This window comes from Ailuropoda melanoleuca, chromosome 6 (genome assembly GCF_002007445.2).
Source record: "Ailuropoda melanoleuca isolate Jingjing chromosome 6, ASM200744v2, whole genome shotgun sequence".
Classification (NCBI taxonomy): domain Eukaryota; kingdom Metazoa; phylum Chordata; class Mammalia; order Carnivora; family Ursidae; genus Ailuropoda; species Ailuropoda melanoleuca.
The window spans coordinates 77,090,547-77,107,234 of record NC_048223.1 but is presented as its reverse complement, the minus strand read 5'-3'; the positions used below and the strand labels follow the sequence as shown (position 1 = coordinate 77,107,234).

The 16,688-nt window shown below is 36.6% G+C and overlaps 1 protein-coding gene across 12 annotated transcripts in view; it reads left to right on the top strand.

Annotated features, from left to right (window-relative positions):
- The window catches only part of USP54 (ubiquitin specific peptidase 54), a 132,888-nt gene that overhangs the window by 62,509 nt on the left and 53,691 nt on the right, over positions 1-16,688 (top strand). For 10 of the 12 annotated variants that reach the window (XR_004626171.1, XM_034662688.1, XM_034662689.1 and 7 more), the window contains exons 2-3: positions 9,171-9,746; positions 13,451-13,543. Coding sequence is in view for 10 of the 12 variants with exons in the window: in XM_034662688.1 (XP_034518579.1) it covers positions 9,600-9,746; positions 13,451-13,543 (240 nt within the window). In the remaining 2 variants the exon portion in view is untranslated. Of the gene's footprint in view, positions 1-8,896; positions 9,747-13,450; positions 13,544-16,688 lie in introns of those variants that run through there. The other 2 variants (XM_019800903.2, XM_019800910.2) reach the window with 2 other exon arrangements.

Genomic DNA, 16,688 nt, shown 5'->3' with positions numbered 1-16,688 from the left:
GCAACTGATTTCTGTGTATTGATTTTATATCCTGCCACTTACTGAATTCCTCTATGAGTTCTAGCAGTTTTGGGGTGGAGTCTTTTGGGTTTTTGGTTGTCTGCAAAGAGTGGGAGTTTGACTTCTTCTTTGCCAATTTGGATGTCTTTTATTTCTTTCTGTTGTCTGATTGCTGAGGCTAGGACTTCTAGTACTATGTTGAACAGCAGTGATGATGGTGGACATCCCTGCTGTGTTCCTGACCTTAGGGGAAAAGCTCTCAGTTTCTCCCCATTGAGAATGATACTCGCTGTGGGTTTTTCATAGATGGCTTTTATGATACTGAGGTATGTACCCTCGAACCCTACACTGTGGAGAGTTTTAATCAAGAAAGGGTGCTGTACTTTGTCAAATGCTTTTTCTGCTCTATTGAGAGGATCATATTTTTGTTGTCCTTTCTTTTATTAATGTTGTATATCACATTGATTGATTTGTGGATGTTGAACCAACCTTGCAGCCCAGGAATAAATCCCATTTGGTCGTGGTGAATAATCCTTTTAATGTACTGTTGGATCCTATTGGCTTGTATTTTGGTGAGAATTTTTGCATCCATGTTCATCAGGGATATTGGTCTGTAATTCTCCTTTTTGGTGGGGTCTTTGTTTGCATCCAGGTAATGCTGGCCTCATAAAATGAGTTTGGAAGTTTTCCTTCCATTTCTATTTTTTGGAACTGTTTCAGAAGAATAGGTATTAATTTTTCTTTAAATGTTTGGTAGAATGCCCCTGGGAAGCCATCTGGCCCTGGGCTCTTGTTTATTGGGAGATTTTTGATTAGTGCTTCCATTTCCTTGCTGGTGATGGGTCTGTTCAGGTTTTCTATTTCTTCCTGGTTCAGTTTTGGTAGTTATACACCTTTAGGAATGCATCCATTTCTTCCAGATTGTCTAACTTGTTGGCATATAGTCGTTCATAATATGTTCTTGTAATTGTTTGTATTTCTTTGGTGTTGGTTGTGATCTCTCCTCTTTCACTCATGATTTTATTTATTTGGGTCCTTTCTCTTTTCTTTTTGTTAAGTCTGGCCAGGGGTTTATCAATCTTACTAATTCTTTCAAAGAACCATCCCCCAGTTTCGTTGATCTGTTCTACTGTTCTTTTGGTTTTTATTTCATTGATCTCTGCTCTGATCTTTATTATTTCTCTTCTCCTGCTGGGTTTAGGCTTTATTTGCTGTTCTTTCTCCAGCTCCTTTAGGTGTAGGGTTAGGTTGTTGTATTTGAGACCTTTCTTATTTCTTGAGAAAGGCTTGTATTGCTATATACTTCCCTTTTAGGTTGCATGCCAGAGATTTTGAACAGTTGTGTTTTTCATTTTCATTTGTTTCCATGAATTTTTAAAAATTCTTCTTTAATTTCCTGGTTGACCTATTCATTCTTTAGTAGGATGCTCTTTAACCTCCATATTTGAGTTCTTTCCAACTTTCCTCTTGTGATTGAGTTCGAGTTTCAAAGCATTGTGGTCCAAAAATATGCAGGGAATGATATCAATCTCTTGGTACTGGTTGAGACCTGTGCTCATCACAGCAGGTGCACTCCTTAATCCCCATCACCTGTTTGATGCATCCACCCTCCTCCACCTCCCCCCTAGTTTGTTCTCTATAGTCAGAGTCTTCACAGTAGTTTGTTTGCTTTTTTCTTTTTCTTTTTTTATAATAATTTTTTATTATATTATGTCAGACACCATACAGTACATCCATAGTTTCTTTTTTTTTTTTAAAGATTTTATTTTTAAATTATTTCTACACCCATCGTGGGACTCAAACTTACAATCTTTTTTTTTTTTAAGATTTTATTTATTTGTTTGAGAGAGACAGAGAGAGATAGAGAGAGCATGAGTGGGGTGGAGGGGCAGAGAGGGGCAGAGAGCAAGGGAGAAGCAGGCTTCCCGTTGAGCAGGGAGCCCGATACAGGATTCGATCCTAGGACCCTGAGATTATGACCTGAGCCAAAGGCAGACACTTAATGACTGAGCCACCCAGGCACCCTCTAACTTACAATCTTGAGATTAGGAGTCACATGCTTCACTGAGCCAGCCAGGCGCCCCTTCACAGTAGTTTCTTATGATTCTTAGTATTTCTGTGTTATTATAACATTTCTTTCATTTCTGATTTTATTAGTCTTCTTTCTTTCTTAGTCTAGCTAAAGATTTGTCAATTTTGTTTATCTTTTCAAAAATCCAACTCGTCATTTTATTTATCTTTTCTATTCTCTTTCTGGTATGTGTTAATTAACTTGATTATGGGAGTTCTTTGACGGTATATACATATAGCAAATCATCACATTGTACACTTCATTATATACTACATTACAATTTTATTTTCAATTATACCTTAGTAAAACTGTAAAAATTTATGAACAAGCTTATTTGGCTCCTCAGAGTCTATTCAGCAATAGTAAAATATAGGTCACTATAACTTTTTCAGAGTTGAGAGCAACACAATAATAAAATTCTTATATGCTTTTTTCTCCTCCTTCCACCTTTGACTGCTTACTCCATAGTTTTAGCACTTGGCTGGAAATTCATAAATGTGGGTAAAAATTATGATACTTTTTCTGTAGAGTTTGTGAATAAATAGCTGCCAAGTAGCCTGCTATCTCTAAGTTTGTTGTAAGTCTAGGACCGTTCTTTGCAGAATGCTGTGAGTCCTTTGGTTGTTGCTGTTAGGGGTGAAGTCAGAGAGGAGTACTAGGTAATAGGCTATGAATCAGTTTTAATTTAAATTTGAATACATTTGTACATAAAGCATAGTTGCCATTATCAGGTGGTGGTGGTTTTTAATTATCATCTAATAGACATAACACCTAAGCAAGATCTGTGTTTCTTTTTTTTTATTTAAAAATTTTTTAAAAAAGATTTTATTTATTTCAGAGAGCACAAAGAGCATGCGAGAGAGCACGAGCTAGGGGAGGAGAAGGGGTAGAGGGAGAAGCAGACTCCCTGTTGAGCAGAAAACCTGACAGTGGGCTCGATTCCAGGATGCTCGGATCATGACTTGAGCTGAAGACAGATGCTTAACAGACTGAGCTACCCAGGTGGCCCTCTGTATTTTTTTTTTTTTTTGAAGATTTTATTTGAGAGCGAGAGAGAGAGAAGGTGCGCAAGCAGGGGGAAGGGCAGAGGGAGAGGGAGAAGCCGACCCTCACAGAGCAGGGAGCCTGACAATGCAGGGCTCTATCCCAGGACCCTGAGATCATGACCTGAGCTGAAGGGAGATGCTTAACTGACTGAGCTCCCCAGGTGCCCTGAGAAATACTAATTTTCAAAAGTAATTATATAATGAATTGGAATGGCAAGTGACTGTAGGCTAGCAAGACTTCATCTATGTAATAATCTAAATGGGAAGTAATTGTGATGTAAACTAGGGTGATGACAGTGGAAGTGAAAAAGAAGGATCAATATAAGAGATTTTGAAGGGATAATTGATAAGACTTTGTGACGTGGAATAGGGAAGGCGGAGATGGATAAGAAGGAGTCCAAGACTACAGAGGCTTTGAGCTTGGGTAATTGGAAATGCCATTAGTTAAAAAAAAAAAAAAGAAAGAATCAGAGGAGGCACTATTTTTTTTTTGGAGCGGGGAGGAGGTGATTTCACATTTGGACATGTTTAATTTATGAAAGTGGGACAATGTGCAAATATTTGGTAATTTCGTTTTAGAGTTCATGAGATTTGTCAGATCAGAAGTGTGGTTGAAGTTCTGAAAGCAGGGGATGAGAATACCGTGGTTTGAACTATAGAGATGAGCAAGAAGTTCTGGTTTAAACTTTGAGGAATGCGCTCTTTTAAGAAAGCAACAAGGAGAGGAAGAAATGAACTACCAGCATAGTAGGAGAACCAGTGTTCTGGTTTGTCATTTCATTTTATATTTTTTAAGATTTTATTTTTTTGAGAGAGAGATCGCGCACGTGCACAGGCAGCAGGAGGGGCAGAGGGAGAGGGAGAAGCAGGCTCCCCACTGAACAGGGAGCTCAATGCAGTGCTCAATTCCAGGACCCCGGGATCATGACCTGAGCCGAAGGCAGACACTTAACCTGCTGAGCCACCCAGGCGCCCCTGTCATTTCATTTTATTTATTCTTTCTCTTATTAATGCATTAATTTAATTTCTTATTAATGCATTTTGTTTATTCTTTTTCTTATTAATGCATCCAATGAATCCAGGATCATGTGCCTGTGTTAGGTGCTGAGAAAAATTAAGAAGAATGAGGCCTGTGGAAAACCCAGTAGGTTTTGCAATTAGGAGATTTCTTTAGGTGGTGATATTTCATCAAGTAGAATTGTGGTGGTAGTGGAGTAAAGGATCAATATCATGTCCTGAAGAGATTGATGGTGAGCATAAAGAGGTAGCAGTTGTAAATTATTAATTGTAGAGACATTTAACAGTGAAAGGTCCAAAAAAATTTAGGACAGTAGGCATAGGAGTTAATAAATTCAAGGTGGTCTTTGTTGTTGCTGTTTTTGTTTTTAAAGAATACAGGATATCTGTGTGTGGATGTCTTTAAAGGGAAAAGAATTCCTGAAGAGGAAATGTTTGAAAGGTAATGGTAATAATAGCAATCATTTATACAGTAATTAGTGTATGCTAGACATTGAATTAGCACTTTGCATAAATTAACTAATTTTAATTCTTATAATAACTAACAAGATAATATAGATGTAGCTGGGAATTATTGACATATAAAATTGAGGTAATTGCCTGTTGATTTATCAGGGCAATATAGTTTTTTTTTTTTTAAGATTTTATTTATTATTTATTTGAGAGAGGACAGATTGAGATAGTGAGAGAGAGCTCGAGCAGGGAGGAGAGGGAGAAGCAGGCTCCCTGCTGAGCAGGGAGCCCAACGCGGGGCTTGGTCCCAGGACCTGGGAATCATGACCCCAGCCAAAGACTGAAGCCTAACCAACTGAGCCACCCAGGTGCCCCACCAATATAATTTCTTGAATAAATTATAAGTAAATTGCTATATAGAATAATAGAAACTAGATATGTGAGCAACTTTCCTGGTTAACTGTTTGGATATCTCAGTGTAGTGCAGTTTGACTTGCTGATATTCGCGTTAGTTTTGGCATTAATCACTTGTAATGGGGCTACTGTTGCTTCGTTAGAAACTGAGATACTGGGCACCTGGGTGGTTCAGCCGTTAAGTATCTGCCTTTGGCTCAGATCATGATCCCAGGGTCCTGGGATCAAGCCCTGCATTGGGCTCCCTGCTTGGCGGGAAGCCTGCTTCTCCCTCTCCCAGTCCCCTTGCTTGTGTTCCCTCTCTCGCTGTCTCTGTCAAATAAATAAATAAAATTAAAAAAAAAAAAAGAAACTGAGTACTCATCATGGTTTTTCCATTTGAATCATTGATCAATTGGACATGGTCATTCTTTGTAGACCTTCTAAAATGTTACCCTGTTCCTTGTAATAGGCTCAACTATTTGACTTTTTACAAATAGAAAGTTAAACTTTGTATTTTAAAAATAACTCTTAAAAAATAATAATTTTAAAATTCAAATGTTTCTTCAAGCACGTAAATTGTTCTGATATGTCTCTTGTTCTATATGAGGCCTATTGTTCTTTTCTACAATTAGAAGACTTATTCCTGGTGGCTTACGACTTTCTAGTATCCTGAGGTCCCCAAACCAAAATTTACTTTAATACTTTCAGGCATTGCAGTTTACTCATTCAGTGGAACTCATTATTCATCCTTTGTTTTGAAAACTTGCTAGTACTTTGGCATGCCTATTACTAAATCTCAACCAGTGTATAAAATAGGTTTTGTGCCATCGTTTTACAGACCCTGAAAACAAAGCTCAGGACACTTAAGTAGTTAGGATTATACAAAGTAGTGAAAATGTGGAAACCAAACCCATGTCTTCTTCTTCTTTTTTTTTTTAAACAAGGTGGTCCGGGAATTCCATTCCCAGACAGGTATTCCTTTTTTTTTTTTTTTTTAGATTTTATTTATTTATTTGACAGAGATAGAGACAGCCAGCGGAGAGAGGGAACACAAGCAGGGGGTGGGAGAGGAAGAAGCAGGCTCATAGCAGAGGAGCCTGATGTGGGGCTCGATCCCATAACTCCAGGATCACGCCCTGAGCCAAAGGCAGATGCTCAACCGCTGTGCCACCTAGGCGCCCCTGAACCCATGTCTTCTAACTCCAAGTCTAGTCCTGGTCCCATTTGTATATTATAATTACTCAACATCACTTACTCTTAGAACAACTAGACATTATACTGTATTTTGAACTCTCCTTTTCATAGAAATAGTATTAAAGCTTTATTCCATTTTATTTTACCCTCATATCTATACTTTTTTGTATTTATCTCTCTCTCTTTTTTCTCTTTTTCTCCTTTTTCTTTTTTTTAATTTTAGTTTGGGTTTGCTAATATCATCTGGCATGGTTTATCTACCAGCTTAATGATTTTGGTCATTTTTGCATTGAATCATGAATATTACATACATTACAAAGTAATTTCTACATAATTTTAAGTTTTTTTTTTTTTGCAGATATCAGTTCTCTTTCAACTTAAAAAAATGATTTAAAACTTACAGTGAAGTTACAAGAAATGGTACAGAGAATTCCCATATCCCCTTCAGCCACCTTTACCTGTTATCGACATTATTGCTATATTTGCTCTACCATTTCCCTTTCTCTCCATATTTACAAATATACACACCCATATATATATATTTTTTCCTTCTGAACCATTTCAGAGTAAGTTGTAGACAGTTTGCTCTTTTACCTCTAAATACTTGAATATTGCTTAAGAAGTTCTTTTCTTTTCAAAAATAGGTTGTTAGATTGATGTAGGTAAAACTCGTAATTGACTTTCTCATATATCTTTAGTAGATGGTACAGTAGAAGGAATATATTGTTTGGTGCTGGACCTACAATTTAAGTGAAATACTTTGGATCATTTGTCACTGCCTCTCTTGGCCTTGTTCTTTCTGGCTCTCACCTCTAGTTTCTGACACACCTAGAGCAAGTGTGAGAGCTTATTTGCCTTACCCTAAATAATGCTGCCATTTAGAGCCTGAGAATCTTTTTTTCTGTGACTGCTTTTTTTTTTTTTTTCTCTTTGCTCCCTGAACTCAGCGGTGTGTATCATAGGGCAGGCTGAGTTTCACTAAGCTCCTAATGTGGATACTGGAAACCCCACCTGTCTGCCAAGTCCTTTTGGCTGTGAGCAAAGTGGAGGCTTGGTACTTGTCATTCCTTTGCAGCAGTTGAGCTGAAGGAATGCTGCATGGCTGGTTGAAGTTGCTTAGTAGTTCTGAGTGGGGTGTGTATGAGGGTGTGTATAGAGGGTTGAGGGTCTTTTCATCTGTGTGGGAGATACGGGATCCTTTCTGGTGCGATGCTAATCATCAGGGAGTATTTATTGTGTTCCTCCTTATGACCAGCACTGTGATAGGAGCTTTTGGAATAGTTTAATAAAATACATAATTAAGTCACAGATTTATAATAGTTAAAAAATTCTAGTTCTTTCACTTACTAGTTGATTTGGGCAAGTTAACGTCTTTAAGTCTCACTCTGCTCTTCTGTAAAATGGAATTATTAACACCTCATAATAGGGCTATTGTAAAGAATAAAGAATGTAAGTGTAGTGTTTAGTACTTGTCTGACACTAGTTAGTATTTCATTTCATACAGTCATTCGGGATATATGACTGATACCATATAAAACAAACAGAGAGTAATAAAAACAAATAGAGGATAATAGGACACTACAGTGTATAGTCAAATACTTTAATTGTGACACGTAGATTATAAATAGTCTGGGAATTTAGAGAAGGGAAAGAACGGTCTTGTGCAACCATTTAATGTTCCTGTGCCTCAGTTTTTCCACTGGATATACTGGGTAGTGCTAGGTGATCTCTTAGAGAATGATTAAGATGCTTCACATTTTTGCTTTTTTAGGTGGTTCATATGATGATGGGAAGTAAGGAAGGGAGAAGCTTGGGAAACTGTTGGAAAACAAATTTAACACTTACAATTATTAATTTTTTCCTTATATGGACATGGCAGCATTATAGGAAAGCTTAAAGCTGGAGATAGAAGTATTTCCCTCCAGTAGAGGTGTTTGCTTTGGTATTTCTCCTCTGTTGCCTCACTGGCATTTTAATTAGTTGAAAACTAATGTTGGTCAAGGGATGGCCTCTGATTGTGAGTGCCTCAGATTTAATCTGAGGATTAAGTTATTTGTAACCCAAATTATCTCTCTGATCCTCTGGCAAAAATAAAATATACAAACAAACAGGGCAGGAGAAGATTTAGTTCTTTTGTATTTGATGTTATGGACATATGGCTTACTTGCCTTGAGTGTTTCCTGGAGATGGGACATCTTTCCTCAGAACAGAGTTCAGACAGATAACTTGGCCTTCCCAGCTTTAAACAGGCTTTCATAGCCATGAACATGTAAACACCTTTAAAATTTTCTTTATTCACAACATCTAACAGAAACTGTTCCAATTCTTAATTTGTTGTATGTTTACCTGGTAATATTTTTGTTAGTCTGATTTTGGAAAGTTTGTATTTGGTTTTTGTTTTTGTCCCGATCAACTTCTAGAAAATTTCAGAGACGTATCCTATGAAAGTAAATCTGCTCACACCTTTTTTTTCTACCCCCTCTTTGGCTTGAGTGTTTCTCCTTTTTGTTGTTGTTAAGGTTTTTTGGGTTTTTTTGTTGGTGGTGTTGGTTTTTTGGGTTTTTTTTTTTTTTTTTGGTCATTGTTTGCCAAGGTTTCAAGTTTATAGTGAGAGGTGAGGCAACGTTGATCTTGGCAGAACAGCACAAAGCCAGTAGAGTCATTAAGTGACGCAAGCTTTTAGTTTTGTTTTTTTTTTCTTTTTGTTAAAGCTCTCTGGCAGAGCTGGCTATTCTAGTCACAGAGGAAAGAAGAGAAGAGACTTTCTGAAATTCTGGATGGAATGATAGAAAATCTTTGGGGCATATTAAAAAAAGAGCAACAGCAATAAGAATAAAATCCCCATATAATTCAAACAAATTTCTTACCTTTGTGGATTCTATGTCAGTTGCTCAGAACTTGACTGTTTACTTCAGACGATGATGGGACAAGGAATAGAGAAGGTAAGGAGGGTTGCATTGGATTCTTGCTTATCTGTCTGCCTCTCATTCCAGTTGGAAAAAATCTTCAGTCTACAAGAAGCATCATCAACAAGTCTAAGGAATACATCCTACCGTGATCCTGGAATCTGTTGGAGTTGAGGACTACAGCCACTTCACCACTATTTTATGGAGGCAATTCAAGAAAAATAGAAGGACACAAGATCTAAGGATTTCTCTGTTCGTGTTAGTACTATGCCATGTTAAATTTTGGGCATTGCTTGGAACAAGTCAGGGACGGCTCTGTCATGTGGATCTAAGAAGATATCTGAGTTCCTTAAGCTACATAGATGGTGTTTGGAAGGTTGTAAACTCAAAATATTTCAATATAAATTCATTGAATTCTGGATTCTTTTTTACAATTCAGGACTTTCAACAGACAGAAACTCTCTCCCAAAAAGATACAAAGTCTTTTCTGAGTTTTCAAGCTAAATGTGAATAATAATGTCTTGGAAAAGAAACTATTTTTCAGGGGGCCGTGGTAGTGTCCAAGGGATGTTTGCACCTCGAAGCTCAACCTCCATAGCTCCCAGCAAAGGCCTCAGCAATGAGCCAGGACAAAACAGCTGCTTCCTCAACAGTGCCCTGCAGGTAAGGGCAATTTCTTTCTTTCCGGTGAACCTTGTCTTTAGTTGCTGAGGCTGTCTTTCCAGTAACTCTTTTAAACATAATCCTTGATGGTCTCTGTTTGAGGTCAGCAGCCTGAGATCATTTTAAAATTTATCTGTGTGATCTTAGGCAAGTAACTTACCTCTTTGAGTCTCAATTACCTCATTTGTAGGAAAAAGGGATTAATAATGATAATAGAAATAATAACTGTGACTACTACTTAGCTGCCTGAAGGGGAAAGTACATGGACTAAGATGATCTTAATACTTGTTTATTGACTTTCTTTTTGCTTCCTGTTTTTCCTTTTGAGACCAAAATGTATCACCCTACTTGCTTTTCTCTAGTAAAGAAAACAAAGTTCTTTCCACAAGTCAAAGACTTGCAGGTATATTACTCTCGTCTTCAGTAGAAGGCTCTTAGCATTCAGGCTCTTAGTAGAATGGAGTCCAGTCTGTCCATTTCTTCATCTCCTTCCTCTGAGCTTTCCTGTAGTGGTTCATGATTGGTGTCTGGTCAGATATGCTTGAACAAAGGTAGTGGAAAGTAATTCCTCTATGGTGTGATTATCTACTCTAGATTTTCCCTTTTGGTGTTGGTTGCCACACTAGTGATTTTAGAATCCCAAAGCTTCTTGTCTGCCTGTCTGCTTTGCCTTGTCATGCCCATAGAATATTAAGTTCATCCCTTTTGGCCTAACTTTCAAGTAATTACTTTCTCCTCTTTTCTGCTCCTCAGAATAAAAGTAAATGAAATTTGCCACTCAAGATAATTATGCTTGGGTAAAATACTAGTGTTATTGTTTCAGGTGTAAAGAGAAAAGAAGTTGCTATGAGAGAAGAAAAGACAAGACAAAGTATTTGATATAAAAAACACTGAGAAACAAACTGAGGGTTTCAGAGGGGAGAGGGGTGGGGGAATGGGATAGACTGGTGATGGGTAGTAAGGAGGGCACGTATTGCATGGTACACTGGGTGTTATATGCAACTAATGAATCATCGAACTTTACATCAGAAACCAAGGATGTACTGTATGGTGACTAACATAATATAATGAAAAAACATTAAAAAACGGAACAAAACAAAAAAAAAACACTGGACACTCTCTAAAATAAATAAATAAATCTTAAAAAAAAAAAAAAAGGGGCCTGGGTGGCTCAGTTGGTTGAGCGACTGACCCTTGGTTTCAGCTCAGGTTGTGATCTCAGGGTCATGAGATCAAGCCCCAAGTTGAGCTCCGTGCTTAGTGTGGAGTTGGCTTGGGACTTTCATTACTTCTCCCTCTGCCCCTACCCCCTGCTCTCTCTCGTTCTCTCTCTCTAAAATAAATAAATAAAATTTTTTTTTAAAGCACTGGACTTATAAACTAGTTTTAGTGCATTTATAGACTTGCCTTGTGACCTTATATAGGTAACAGTAATAGTATTCAATTTCATCATTTATAATACGAGAATCTTGCCAAGGTTATTTATGTATTAAGTTTCATACTCAGGGCGCCTAGCTAGCTCAGTCAGTGGAGCATGTGATTCTTGGTCTCAGGGTTGTGAGTTCAGGCCCCACATTGGATTACTTAAAAAAAAAGTTTTATACTCTGTTTTCAAATTTTTATTTGAAAGCATTAAAAAATCCTATGCTGTTTAGCCTAGAGAAAGAGTTTAACTATATTCCCTCATTACTACCACAAATTCATGCAGTTGGGTGGGGCTTGTTAGGTTTAATTTCCCCAGATGCTGCATATGAGTTTTTTTGAGTGACACTGTATAAACTAATAATACTTTTGTAATTTAGAAGGAGACAAAAAAAAAAAAAAGGTGTTGATATAGATGTGTGTGTGTTTACCTCCTTCCTGCCTGGAGCCCTGTTTTTATAATTCTGTTTTTTCCTGTATGTTCTATCTGTATTGAAACAATAGTATTTATGACTTTCTGTTCTGATTTCCAGTGCCATATGGAACACATACTACACACACACACACACACACACACACACACACACACACACACACACACCTAAATCCATACTTAAAGACTGAGTCATTGATGGTTTTGGAGTGCCTTTTGTAATCATGTTACAATGTTGAAAATAATTGTTTCTATGAAGTAATATTCTAACTTTTGATGTGAATGCTATGTTGGCCACAGATGTATTGAAACCATTATGTTTATTATAAAAAGGTGTTACTTATTTGGGAATATAGTGTATTTCAAAGAACTTTTGAAATATATACTTTGAAGACACATAAGGAAGAAGAAGCTCCAGAAGTACAGTGCCTTTTCATATATGATGCCATTTAAATGTTTTCTAAGCAGGAGGAGCTTCCTAAGGCATTATGCTATATATTACACCATTTCTTTTTTAACTAAAGTTCATAGTGTATTTGGATTTACTCAGTTGTTGCCTAGTATCTTTTTCTGTTCCAGGATCCCATCCAGGATATCACGGTTACATATACTTGTCCTGTCTCCTTAGGCTTTTTTTGGATCTGACAGTTTCTCAAAATTTCCTTGTTTTTGATGATCTTAACAATTTGGAGGAGTAGTACTAGTCAAGTATTTTGTGAGATGTCCCACTATTGGAATTTGTTTGCTGTTTTTCTCATGATTAGACTGGGGTTATGGGCTTTTGAGAGGAAGACCATAAAAGTAAAGTGTCCTTCTTATCACATCATATCTAGGTTACGTACTATGAACGTGATTTATCACTGTTGATATCACCATTTTTTAATTTTGTTGACATAAAGAAGGTCACACATCTCTCAGAAAGGTCCAATAATTGAGAAATCTAAAAAAGACAAAATTCCACATTACAATTCAAGCTTCTAAATAAGTTTTCAGTACCATGTGATTTCACTTATATGTGGAATCTAAAAAGCAAAACAAATGATAAACAAAAAGCAGAATCAGACCTATAAATATGGAGAAAAACTGATGGTTGTGAGAGGGGAGGGAGATGGGGGGGTGGGGAAAATGGTAAAGAGGAGTGGGAGATATAGGCTTCCAGTTATGGAATGAATAAGTGATGGGGAGGGGCACTTGGCTGGCTCAGTTGGTAAAGCATGTAACTCTTGATCTCAGGGTTGTGAGTTTAAGCCCAAGGTTGGGTGTAGAGATTACTTAAAAGAGTAATAAAACCTTTAAAAAAAAAAAGTCATGGGAATAAAAGGCACAGCATAGGGTATATAGTCAGTGGTATTGTAATAGTGATGAATGTGACAGATGGCAGCTACACTTGTGATGGTAAACACAGCATAACATATAGACTTGTGGAATCCCTATGTTATATGCCTGAAACTAATGTAACGTGTATCTACTTTACTTTATAAAAAAAGTTTTTTCCAAAAAAAAAAAAACTTTTCTTGTGTGGATCATTAAAATAAGCCCTTATTCTGCAGTTTTTAACCCATACATTAACGCTTCAGGATCACATTTGATGTATGTTATACCTTATTTTCTCTGTGTAACCTTCCTTCATTTTCAAATTAATCTATATTTTAGAATATAGTTATTAGTCTCTCATGTTAGCTAACTGACCCTTTTTGACATTTGTTTTAGTATACTAGAATGAGCTTTTCTCTTGGGAATGAAGATATATTCTGTAGTCATTACCTATTTTTGTTTGAATTCTTGAGTCTAAGATGAAATGGATGCTTTTTTTATAGAGTAATGAAGAATTTCCCCCTTTTTTTGCCAGGTTTTATGGCACTTGGACATCTTCCGACGTAGCTTTAGGCAGCTTACAACTCACAAGTGCATGGGCGATTCCTGCATCTTTTGCGCTCTCAAGGTAAGTTCTTCAAATCTGTTTCTCTCACTACCATTAGGCTGCCAAATGATCAATATTGAGGTAGTTTGGCTAATCAGGGTGATGCTAAAGAATTTCTAAATTATCTGCCTGTGGCTTAGTGCAAAAGATTAATATGATTAGTTTTGCTTGCTTCAAAGAATTGTTACTTGGCTTAGGTAGTCTGTTTTTCTGAACCTTTTTGCCCATACAGCTCTATTTAATGTGATAGGATATTATAAAAATGTGCTTAAATTTTGAGTATTTACCTGAAGAGCTAATTCTAAATTTTTATTTTGAAAGAATAAACAACCAAGTATTTTTAGTGGAATTAACTATTGTCTGTTAAAGCTAAATTTAGCAACAAACTCTTCCTATTGAGAAAAGCCAGTACTAACATTTTTACATTCCCTAATGTTTCTTATTACCACATTTAATAGATTCATTATACCGATTTTCGACCCTGTTGTCTGACTCCCAAGTTTTTCATTTCTGAATAAAATGAAACCCGAGGATTCATTTAGAGTATGCTACAGTAGAGGAAGAACTAGGTTGTATAAGAGGTCCCATTCTCCATTACTTCATCTGCTTGTCCAACATGGAGCTTCTCTGTGTTTTCTTGGTTTGTTTGTACAATGGATTATTTATGGCTGGATGAGTCTGCATGAGTTCTGATAAGCATCCAGTGTCATTTTTCAGTCTTCAAGAAGTCTGAGTTCTTGATTTGTGACAGGGATGCTTGGGTGTGGTCATTATATGTTTAATTAGTTGTTTTTACATCTTGGAGTAAGAACTGTAACAAAAAATCCAGGAGAATTTCCCAGTTTTTTTGGCTCTTTGCAACAAATGATTTTAAACAGTTTTTTGAGCAGCATCACTTTGGAGTTTTAAGTCCATAATGGGCAGATATCTTTAGAAAGAGATGACTGAGTCTTCTGAACATTTTATCGCTTGAATCACAAACATCTTTTTTCTTTCCCCCTTGGAAGCATTGGAACTTTTAGCAAAATATATGTTATTGATTAATTGGGAGTTTGAATATGAATTTTAATGAAACCAAATCTTTTACAAGTTGTAATATTTCTGACTATTCCCATTCAGACAGAAGTCCAACCACAAGAGTATTTGGCTTGATTTTCTGAAGGGCACATTAACATTAAGTGTCTAATTTTAGGTAAACAAGAAATATGGTGGTCCTCTGGCCAGCAAATCCAAGGGAAGTCTGATTCATGGCATTAAAACAAAAAACCAAAGTAAGATACTTGCTAGAGAAATTTGAATCCTGAAGAAATCCCTGGTAGAGTAATCTCCTAAAACTAGAAACTCTCATCTGTACCAGGAAGGGGTGATAGAACTTATATGACTCCCTGACATGGCTTTGATTAGTCAGGACTCTGCCGTCCTCTTCATTGACCCGGGTGGGACTCTGATGAAGTGGCTCTACCAGTCTTGTTATGTTTTAATTTCCGGAAGCACAAATTGTTAATGTGACATAAATTAGTATCATTATAGAAGCCAAATAAGTGAAGAAAACCAACCATGAGACTTCATGAGACACCTTCTGAGATACCCAAGTACAGAAAGGAAGATGTTTTTGAACTTATGAGGGCTGAGGAAGTACCTTGGGACTCTTTCAGAGAAGCAGTTGCTTATGGCAGATAGGTAAATGGGCTTGGGGAATCAAAGGCTCTATTTTGGATCTTTGTAATTGTGGGTGTTCTAGTACTTTCCTCATCGCATCATTGTCTGAACTATCAATTAGGTTTATTTTCCTTCACTGCTTCTTTTGTTATATTGGGAGTATATTAAAAATTTGATGTTTTTCCCTAAAGTGTTTTTCAGTCCCTCAGTGCTATATAAATGTTAAGTAATTAAGCTCTAGTTTGCATTAATTATTGTACACCTCATTTAAAGATTATAAATAGACTTACATTGGATTAATTTGACTGTATGGATGGGCTGAATGTGGTCCTAATAGTTGAGAAATTTAAATTGTTAGAATAGCCATATTCCTTCATCCAGGAGGACTTCATTTTCTGAGACAAGAGAAGGAATGTTGAGTGTTGGGAAGAGTAAATCTCAGATGGACCATCAGCACCTGAAATGTCTCTTTTTTGTTCCCTACTTTAATTTTTTTTTTTTTTTTTGAGAGAGAGAGAGATGGGAGGGTGGGGCAGAGAGAGAGGAAGGGAGAGAATCTTAAAGCAGTCTCCATGCCCAGCAGGGAGCCTGATGCAAGGCTTGATCTCACAACCCTGAGATCATGACCTGAGCCAAAATCAAGAGTCGGATGCTTAACCAACTGAGCCACCCAGGTGCCCCTAAAAATATTTTTATAGAATATGAAATAATATGATTCATAATTGAACTAGATTCTAGTCAGTATAATAAGACAAGAGGACAGATAAAGATTAGAAAGAAAGAAGTAAAATTATCATTATTTGCAGATGATATGATTGACTATTAAAAAAATCTCAAAGTATATACTGATATATCAGAATCGATAAGAGAATTTAGCAGGTTGTTGCCTGTAAGATCAAGGTATAACATTCAATTATATTTCTATATACTACCAACTAACAGAAAATGCAAGTTAAAAAGTGTTTTTATAATAGTAACAAAGTATATAAGGTAGATACGAATAAATCTAACAAAAAAGATATGACTTTTATATAAAATCCCCACAGAGATCCAGGATCATGAATAATCACAAAGTGAACATCCTTGTAGCAACTCTTTAGGTGAAAATAGAGTACTCCTGTACCATAGACATTCACCCTCCCTTCTTTCTCCCAGGAGTGGCCACTTTTCTAATGTTTGTGGTAGTCACTTCCTTGTTTTATCTGATAGTTTTGCTACCTATATATCTGTTCTTAAACAATCTAATTTAAAAATTATCTGTTTTTAAAAAATTTACTTCATTGTAAATGGAATCATTTTTAGAAGATTTATTTATTTATTTTAGAGAGATAGAGGGAGTGCAACAGCGTGGGGGGCAGGGGAGGAACAAAGGGGAGGGGCAGAGGGAAAGAGTCTTTTTTTTTTTTTTTAATAATTTTTATTTTGTTATATTAGTCACCATACAGTACATCCCCAGTTGTTGATGCAATGGTCCATGATTCATTATTTGCATATAGCACCCAGTGCA